The 10,596-nt window shown below is 32.1% G+C and overlaps 1 protein-coding gene across 1 annotated transcript; it reads right to left on the reverse strand.

Annotated features, from left to right (window-relative positions):
- Positions 1-991: 991 nt before the first annotated feature.
- Positions 992-10,191, reverse strand: LOC136809996 (structural maintenance of chromosomes protein 5-like). The gene is made up of 16 exons (XM_067066566.1): positions 10,074-10,191; positions 9,602-9,663; positions 9,267-9,346; positions 8,978-9,030; positions 8,746-8,848; positions 8,311-8,373; positions 7,030-7,092; positions 6,668-6,739; positions 6,083-6,223; positions 5,573-5,734; positions 4,372-4,443; positions 3,248-3,309; positions 2,871-2,946; positions 2,296-2,413; positions 1,651-1,805; positions 992-1,114 (listed from the first exon to the last, which is right to left on the reverse strand). The coding sequence occupies exons 1-16, from the start codon at positions 10,145-10,147 to the stop codon at positions 992-994; spliced, it is 1,479 nt and encodes a 492-aa protein (XP_066922667.1). The 5' UTR covers positions 10,148-10,191.
- Between the last annotated feature and the right edge of the window lie 405 nt (positions 10,192-10,596).

A 10,596-nucleotide genomic window follows, 5' to 3' on the forward strand; every position in this document is an offset into this window, starting at 1 on the left:
CTAGTGTAGACTTCATTTTTGGATTTTACTGATTTTGCACAAAGCTGCATAATTGACGATCTCGAAATTTTGACATTACCTAATCTCAAAAAGGACGGAAATATTCCGGACTGAGCCATTTTCATTGAAATTGTGGAAGAGAATAGTACGGTGTTGCTTTCCTGAATTTTTTTCTCAGAAATGCAGTATGGGATTTCTATGTATGTGATTGAAATTGATTAGATGACACTTCCAGTGGTCTGAGAACTGACAACAATCAATGACAAATGATGTTAATACGTAATCGACTGATATCATTATGAAGACATCGTGGTATTGCGAGTGACAATATTTAATTCTCAAACTGAGACAGGTAATACTTCAAATTCTTAAAATTTTTACATATTTTGAGACAGAACATCTTGATGAAAGAGTAAATGAGTTTAAGACTCAGGTACCAAAAGAGATAATATTATATTGTTTGAAATTGTATGACTTCTTTATTTCTAATTCCAATATATTTCCCTTGTTCACAGGCTCCAGCACCAGAATTTCTTACCACTTTTTGAGCTAATTTTTCTTGAGACATGCTGTACTATTCTGCTCTTCAATTTTCTTTCTCATTATTGCACAAAGATGCAAATTAATTATGTTTGCAATTTCACAAATTCTGCTCGGTAATTAGAATGAATTCTAACCAGGTCGAAAACTCTGGAACTATTCCAGACAAATCAAATGTATTGAGTTTTTGACACAATTTTGTGAATGTTTGCACTTAGATGCAATATGAGACTGCCAATAAAACTGGTATTTTAGTCTAGACTTCTTTGGATTTTACCAATTTTGCACAAAGCTGCATAATTGGAAATNGTACATTACAAAACTGTTTCATGCTCACATGTAGTAAAGTGAAATTGTTTGGTATCCTCTAATACCATCTTCAGCAAAATCCCTCTTTAATTCAAATTATTCATGGTTATGGATGATAGAAAGTATCAGTATATAGCGGACATCAATTCACCTGATTGGACAACAGTTTCTGGTCTTCTCTGTTTTGGCAGACAAAAGCTTTCATGTCACGGAAACTGATAGCGTTCTCAAGATAAAAGGCGTTCTTCATATCATGCATGTTGATCTAAAAAAGTGAAAAAATTATTGAAGGTTTGGCTTTTTTTGTAAAAAATTATTTTTTATTCAACATATTTCCCAAGTAAAACCTCCTAATATTTTTGTCTAACTGTATTTTCAAATGTTGAGATCTAACACAATTCGAAATCTCTAAAAATGGGTTCTTACACGGATGTTATGTTAAAATATCTTCGAAAATTTGCCATGAAATTGAATTTAAAAACAAATGATATCACAACAAGTTTTGTTAAAAGCAGAAGCTTTTCGATTTCATTAAATCATTTTCAATACTAAAATTTGTTTTTTTGTTCATTCAAAATGATTTAATAAAATCGAATAAAAACTTGTTGTGAAATCAGTTGTTATTTAAATTTACGTTAAAACTCAAAAGCTTTTAAGTGTAACAAGTCAGCTTTGCTAAATAATCAGACAAGTTCTGCTCAGCGCTATAAAAGGAATCTGCAAACCAAAAAACCTCAAACAATCTGATTATCCCTTTAACTTTAATTCACTTATCCAAATATGATTAAAGTTACTACATACCTGTGTCATGATGGGCTCGTATACAGTTCCCGAGAACATCTGTTTGTTCTGGCGTAACCACAACACCGCATTATAAGTATCACTATCCACTCGGCGCAATGTTTCCAACTTCTGGTGGTCCACATTATCAACTTCTGCTAACCTCCTCTTCAAAGCTAGAAACAATAAAAGTTCAGATTATTAAGCAAATCAATCGATTCGTACCTTATAAGCAATACCTTTGTTTCAAAACTAGGAATAGAATAGCTTTAATTTAGTTTAACCTAGAAAAATTATTCTCACATGCATTTCCATGACTGGCTATTCGCTATGTAGGTTCACTCAGATCAGAGAAGTTGTTCAAGTTTGATAAATTTCATATAAAGAAATTCTTTTTTATGATATTGAGAGAAGACGCACCTCTATGCTGACGAAACAAAATAAATGAAAAGATTTCTTAAAATTTGTGGTCGCACGGCACCAAATGGGGAGAAAGTTGTTTTTCTTTTGTTAAAAAATCCTGCGTAAGTAAGTGGGAATTTTTCATCCAGGTTAGATTTCTACATGCGTTCAAAGTAAACATTTTAGTCTTATTATTCTCCAAAAAAAATCTTTGTCAATAGCAAAAGTAACACTTCTAAATAACAGTGTTGAAGTCAGCCTTACCAGTGATTTGGAGTTTGAGGTTAGTGTTGTCACTTAGAATCTCAGTCTTCTGTCGATTCAACTCGTTCAATTGATGTTGGATAGCCTTCACTTCATTGTGGATTTCGGTTATTCTTGGCTATGTAGAGGGAAAAAAGGTTGTACAGGCTATAAGGTCTGATTATACAGTCTATATTCGACCAATAGTCTACTGAATATTCTCTTTCATGAGAGTTTATCTGCATTTCCATCTTGGGAAGAAGTTAAACCTACAAGTTGTTCAAAGTTCGATTCAAGATGGAAAATACTTTCTAGGTTCAAACAACTATACCCATTAAAGTACCTCCTAGATTTTCTGAGGTTTTGTCGCAATTTGTAATGGAAAAGCCGGTTTTGAATCTTTTTTTCTTGCAGAAAGAAATATCTCCGAGCTGCTGAGAGACGGAAATCTATCTAAATGGTCAAACATGAACACTGCAAAGTTTGAGACGAAGAAAGAAAGTGTTTCAATGAGACGCTACTATAATCAGATAATATGCAAGAGCCGGTTTAGTAAAGAGAGGTGTTGAGTTAAAGCCAAAGAGTGTTTCGCGCACCTTCATTGCTTCAGGATCTGGAGCTTCCTCGTATTCTCTTTGAAGAGATTCAATCTGCTTCTCCAATTGAGAAATTCTGAATACAAAGATACACAGCAATTTAATTTCTGCCAGGGCAAAATCTACAGAAATATTCCCAATCATACATTCCTTAATGTGGATATAATGGAAAGTTTAGTAAAGCAATGATCTTTAAAAAGTGGTACCATTCGATTTAAATGATTTAGAAGCCCTTTGAAAGAAGTGACCTATGAACGCCACACTATTTAGCTTCTTAGTTATGAAAATGAAAGATTTCAGCTCAAAGAATTAGGCACTATGGAAATTTGGGCTACTGAAAAAGAATTGCACTAAAACAAAAAGTCTTGTAGGTTTACTTTTTGTGTCGTTCTTGTTCATCCTGTTGGACACTTGTAAAGTCTTGCCTCGCTTCTGCGATCTAAGAGAAAAAATAAATAAGAAAATGAAAGAATACACCGTTTAGTAGTGTCGACTGCGCACGCGTCCAAACAACTTTCCATTGATTTTAGAGACCGCAGGAAACTTCACTCTCCCCCGTAAAAAAACGGTAGGTAAAAATCTGGTTCTCATAAGAAAGCCCAGCACAGAAACGGTAGGTAAAGAACTCCTTTTAATCATAACTTCTTTTCCTCTAGATGAAATTTTCAGGAAAGATCCATAAAATTATCATTGATATCATGATATCACTTTCTTACAAAATAAATCAAAGAAAGCCTGGAAACAAAGATGAGCATACTCGAGAAGAAGATAGGAACAAAGATCAAGAACATCTTAATCGAAAAGAAGCAAAAAGCGAAAGAGTTTAGTTATGCTGAAGCTGTATCCAAACAGATGAATCAACAATCAAATAAAGTAGTATTCGAAAATGAAGAAGACAAGAACAAAGTCTTGAGAACTATCACGACATACAAAGGCCCTCCTTCATCCTATCGAGCAACAGAAGACCTCACAATTATTGAACGATTGACAATCAAAGAATTGTGCAAGAGAGCACATGAGCTCAATGCTCAAATGAAAGACGAAAACATTCAATTTCGTCAGGGGAAGCCCCAGAACAAAACTTTACCTAAAGAAAATTGTAACAACAAGTGTTTGTAAATAGATAGGTTCTTAGAGGCCCACGGTGTACCTTGAACCTCAATCCTTTGATAGATAAATAAATGCTCAAATATCTAAATCATTCTCTTTAAAGGAAAAAAAATTGACAATGTTTACATTCCTCTAACCTTCCACAGTACTAAAGTGCGCATTTTTACCTACCGCCTCTGCGGTGGAGCACCGTGGAGATAGCGAGACTGCTGTATTGAGCAAAAACTGGGTGTCAACCGTGAAAATAAGTTCCACGAAAAACGTTATTTACTAGATGGTAATAACGCCATACATTATTTTTTCATAGATTATTATATGAATATTTTTGAGATTTAGGAAATCTCAGTTAAAATAATTATGTTAAGAAAACTTCTGGTAAAATATGGCTTACCCTGTCGTTTTGTTTTTCCAGTTTATCGTCAATTTTCTTCATATCTTGCCCTGTTTTGTTCATCTCTGCAGACTAAAATAAAAATAACATAAAGCAAACTGTACGTCTAATAGATGGATAGAGGTATTTACTATGACAATATAAGTTTAAGGAGCCATATATGGTCGATGGTAAAAGGCAACAGCACCAATTTGAATCCTGGCTCCTTCCAATGTTTTGTTCAGTTCATAGATAGCCAACCTGGCTGGCTGTGGCACCCATGAAAACAATCCAAAGACTGTCCAAAGGTCCTTAATTAGTTGACTCAATCTATCTATCTACTGACAGCCACTGATTAGACCTGTCCACCTTTGTCATAAGAAACTAAAGTTAAGACACTAGAATAAATTGATAATAAGAAAAAAAAGCCTGTTTCATTTTAAATGATGCAGAAAATAACATTAACGGACAAATTCCGTCATAGCGATTCAGTCATCTTTTACGATTCTGTACCGCGCTATTTGCTTCAAGTGTGCTGTGCTTTTTTTAGCTACAGGGTGGAAACCACTCTCGAATAAATTAGTGTGATTACCTTAAGGGAAGAAATTTTCGCGAGAAGAAATTTTCGCGGAATTTAATTTCGCGAATCAGAGTTTCAAAATGGTAAATTTTGCGGAATTTAATTTCGCGAATGAGCCGATTTCAAAAGTTTCACGGAATTTAATTCCGCGATTGAGAAGAAGTTATCAACTTAGATTAACTTTTAAGCATCACGGAGTTGTTTATATTTGTTTATATTTGATAAAAAATACACGTTATAATGCTTAAAAATTAATTGTGTCCATATTTTTTGGTAACACCTGGTCAAAAACAACAAAATAAAAGAAGAAGAAAAAAAATCGAATTTTGCGGAATTTAATTTCGCGATTTAACAATTTTGGTGTGTTTCGCGGAATTTAATTTCGCGAATTACGCCCCAATTCGCGAAATTAAATTCCGCGAAAATTTCTTCCGCAAAAATTTCTTCTCGCGAAAATTTCTTCCCTTAAGGTATAATTGCATTGTTTCATCATGGTAGCAAGAAATAGGGCACACTGGAAGAGAACGGACTTTAGCTTTGTTAAGTTTATCAACTTTTGATAAAGCTTTTTTTCTCTACAGTTTAAAAACATGTTGGGAATAACGTTTTAATTTTAGAAAATAGAAGCCTTGATTTGTTTACCAGCACTTTTATTTCATCTTCAGCTTTTTTCAATGCAACTTTTGCTTTGTCAATCTTTTCTTTAAGAGGGCTGTGTTTCTTTCTCATGTCTTTGATCTTCTTTTCTACTACTTTCTTGGCATCTTTAGCTGCTATGGTTTCCTTTCTTGCTTCTTCGTAGAGCTAAGAGAAAAAAGATTGCTCATATAATCCAAATATATATGTTGACATATATACCAGCCTAATGTAGGGTCTTTTACATTAAACTGCACGTAAAATTAATAATTACATTAATAAAAGCAATTTTTTTGTGTCGAATGGAACAGAAGTTTACACAACAAATTTTACAGAATTTTGATAACTTTCGAGATAACAAGCTGCACTGAGGGAGAGAAATTTAAGTAAATGTTTGGGGGCTAAGGAAAGTGTCAGAAAAAGCGATGACATTCTTCTTTCTAATGCCAAAAAAGTTTAAATTGATAACATTTCTATTTTATAGAAGCACTTGAAAGAAAAGTAAAACCAGCATACCACCCATGGCCTCTTTTTCTTCAGAATTTGGATTTTTTCTTGATGTTTTTCACGTTCTTTATATCGTTTGACATCCCTCTCCAATCGCTGGTTACTTGTTTCAATCTGTTCTTTGTATGTTTTTCGACCATCAATCATAGACTAAGTACAGAAAAAACACACTTTTTATAGTCGGTCCACCATCATCTGAATAATCAACATACACTTTATTTTCATTGTTTTATTGATAATTGAGGAAAGAATTTTTTACTTAAATGAGTTGTTAACAAGTATCCAAATGAAAATGGACAGACATTTTCGACATTTCAAATCATGAATTATTTGAGATTGATATAAGTCAAGACATAAAGTTAACTGCAATCAATGTAAATGAACAACACCATTTTTGACAAGTTTCTCTTATTTAAAAGCATTGGCTATTTGGGCTTTAGTATTTTTAGAATTTGAAGAACTCAGTACTGCAAATGACTGAAAGCAAGCTGTGGAGGGAAGGATACTGTTTACCTATTTGGGCTTTTGTATGAAGTATTTTATGATAACTATTATTAAACATAATTTATAATAACAGTATTAAACGTAATTTACCTCAAGTTCTCCTGATTTCTTTCGCAAATCAATCAACTTTACATGATCAGCATGCATACCATCAGGACCAACCTGTTGTTGGGAAAAGGGAGATACATAAATTAAAATGTGGTGCAAAAACATTTTGTTTTAAAGCATATAGGAAATCCATCAGAATCATCTTAATGCCAGAAAAAGAAAAATGAGTTAAAAATCATAATTTCCAACAAAAGAAAACTAACTGGTGCACTACCATAATAAAATAAATTCAATAAGCAAGTTCTCAAAGTATCAGGACAGTGCATTTTATCAGTATGAGTGCTTTCTTAAATATTTTTTTTTGCTTTTTCATCTGTTGACTCTAAAATACCAATTATACATACAGCCTTTTCTGTCGCCACCAGTAATTCTCGTGCATTCATTTTTGCAAACTCAATAACACGATCCTAAATAACAAAATACTTTCATGAGGCAATTACTTTTTTATTTTTTTGGTTTACGGACACTAGAGGAAAAGTTTTGGACAGGAGGATGGAAAAAAAATAAAAAATTTTCTTTTTAAAAATCTGAAATCGGAGGAAATAATAAAATAAAATTTTATGAAATTTCCTAAAGTATCGATTTTTTAGATTTAAAGACAAAAGAATAAAGTGCAAGATGTTGTTATAGATAGAGTGAGTCTATGGATAAAAAACACTAAAAATAAACTGAAACATAAAAATGTACACATAAAGACTGATACATACGTATATGTAAGACTGTCATAGGTTCCCATTTAGGGTTCCCACTTAGGTTCCCCCATCCCACTTTTCTGGTATGCCTATTTTTATATCTACTCTTGAATTTTAACAATCACATAAAGGACTTTAAATAAAAAGCAATTACAAAAGAAAGTAAAAAAAAAATGAAGAAAATCCATTGTGTATACAAAGAGTTATATAATTTAGTTTGTTTTTTTGTGGATAGGGAAGTTCCATGGGGAAGTTCCCTGACATTAAGGGAAGGATCAAAGTATCTTTAAGGTCTTGTTAGACGGTAACATTTTTGTGTAACATTTGCTAACATTTCTAAAAATAGAAGATTTCAAAAATGTGCTCAAGAAATGTTAACATATGTTACACGCAAACATTTTGTGTGTAACATTTGATTTTTTTTATTAAAAAAGAGAGAAAAAGAGAGAAAAATCGGCGAAAAAACACGTGCGCACTTGAAGTATCCTTTTAAATTCCCTTTAAATGGCGGCATCCTTTGATTCAAAATGTTAACCATGTAGAGCAAATCATTTTTTTTTGATTTGCTATCTGCGCGTAACATTCGTTAACATTTGAATGTTTCTGAATGTTAATCGATGTTACACGGTAACATTTTGTACAACATTTGCTATTTTTAGAAAATGTTACACAAAAATGTTACCGAATGTTATCGTCTAACAAGACCTTTACATTGGCAGAATAGGGCACAGCTGTGTTAGATAATTTAACCCCCTCTCTTTTCTCTTTTCACAGAAAGTTTGAGCAGAGATCTATACATCTGTGATACAATCTTATTGCCAAAAACAATTTTGGAAGACCCAATATTGTAAAAGATCTCTAAGGAGCACCTTTGTTTTGCCAAATATTTAGAAACTAGTTGATTTATAAAAGACAGACAGATGGCCTTATTACCTGTGGTAAGAATTGACAAAGGTTATCCATTTGTATGTTCATTTTTTTCACTGTATTGATAACCTAAGAACAAGAATAATTAAAACTACTTCTAAACAAGAAAAATAATAACTTAAAAAAAAAAACAAGAAGCTATAATATGAGTCCACTAGAATAAGGTAAGATTGAGAACCAAAAGATAAATGAAAAGATACGAAAAGCAAATTACAAAACGGACTGATGTGCATTGAACTGTTTGATTTGACAGTGTGTCAATTTTCCTTTAAAACAACTCATAAAACAAAAGGAATAATAAATAAACTTGTTATGGTGTAATTACAAAAATATCACAAGAGAACCAACCTTGTCTTGATCTCTTTTTGAAAGATGCAGAACTATGACGAAATAATGGAGGGCAGCAAAGTGCAAACCAAATGAAAATTACTAGTTACTTACAGCACTCTCAGTTACAACCCTGCCATTGATTTCAAATTTAGAGTTTGTTGATTGGGTGTTGAATGTTCTTCTAACTATCAAGTTACTTTCATTCTTCTTGAATCTAATAAAAAAGGTGATGAAAATGATGATTTTATTCCTTTAACCTGTCTCAGGCTTCCCTACTAAATCTTAAAAGCAAAACACTTTCGCCCAAAATTTCATGAGATTGTAAGAAAGCTTCTCTACTTACAATTCAATTTCAATGGTGGCCTCCTTTTTGCGGTGCTTCACATAGTCGCTAAGCTAAAATTAATAATAAAAAGATGAAAAATGTTGTAAAAATGAAGTGGATATGTTGAAAGATATTTCCTTGGGCCAATAATTTAATGGTGAAAAGAATAACCAGAAGTGTCACGATTTTAAACAAAACATGACGCAAAGTGTAAATGATTATAAGTTTTATTAATTGCTTAAGAAAAGTGTTGAAAGAGTACAAACTTGGAAATGTAATCTGACGAAATAATATGAAATAAGTTTACCAATTTAGCACGTCCTAGTAAATTTGTTCTGCCACCTAAACCAAGACAAATTGCACATACAATTGATGATTTTCCAGTACCTAGTGAGTATGAGTGAAAAGTTTATGATAAAAGATTAAGATAACTGAGATATGTTTTATTTAGTGATTTTCTTTGAAACATTTTACAGTTTTGAAATCAGATCTTGATAATGGAAGTCATATAGTAACTTTGTGGTCAAATCCATTCTTATTGTTGGGGCAGAAATCATGTATTTTTATCTCAGCCAAACAGATTTCTAAACATAAAAGTTATAACACTAATCTCAAAACTAAGCAACAAAATGAATGTCTTACCATTAGGTCCAAGAATAACATTCAGCTTTTCACCAGGTTTGAACTCACAGTCATCATACGTTCTATGAATAGAAAACAGTGATTTCACACAATAATGAGATTTTTCAAAGACAAATTTTCCTCAATTTTGAGATGCAAATTTCATTTATTAATAAATTTTTAGAAAAGGTTATTCTATTTTGTTTTTAACATTTTGTTTGCAAAAGTGTTAATTTGCTTTATTTCATGATCAATGATCAATGATGGCAGTAACAATTATAACTGATTTTCAAGATTCTAATCAAATAATAATACAAGAAATCTGGGCAACCTTAGCCCTTGCAATCAAAACATTATTGTTGTATCAAAATATAAAAAGCAAAGGATTCAGCAATTGTTTACCATCACCAGGGATAATGTTTGACTTACTTCAAAAGTTACTTATAGTAAAAAAAAATTATCAAAACAATATGACATATTTTGATAAACTTACAGAAAGTCTTTCAATTTGATACGGACAATCTTTCCATCCATATCCTCCTCATTGAACTTTCTTTTTTCAGCCATGTTGAACAATTGTTGAGATTTTTTTTCTGATTTTCTGTTAAAATACTGTTATCATGGTTTGAAAATAAAACTTTTCAGAAACATATTTTTCTCATTTCCAAACATTATTTATCCAGACTTCCTGTTCAAAGAACTAAAAACGGCATGTTACTTAATAGTACCATTCTGCTTCCAAAACGAAAAAATAATGCACTCATTTTTGAAAAGGTTTCACTCTTTAACTGAATCCAAATTGGAGCTCAGGATTAGAAATGTTCTGTTCTGAAATGATATACGTTAGCCTCTCCTTTTTTCCCCTATGTTTGATCTTTTGGCACCCACTTGGCAACTTTATTCCTATAGGTACACAATTTTACAATTTTATTACTTTTTTATTATTTGCTTTTAACTTGTGCATTTTTAACTAGCCTGAATTTGTAAACTAGATCATTTTATGAGCCTGATGACAG

Source organism: Clytia hemisphaerica, unplaced genomic scaffold (genome assembly GCF_902728285.1).
Source record: "Clytia hemisphaerica strain Z4C2 unplaced genomic scaffold, Clytia hemisphaerica genome assembly, whole genome shotgun sequence".
Taxonomy (NCBI): domain Eukaryota; kingdom Metazoa; phylum Cnidaria; class Hydrozoa; order Leptothecata; family Clytiidae; genus Clytia; species Clytia hemisphaerica.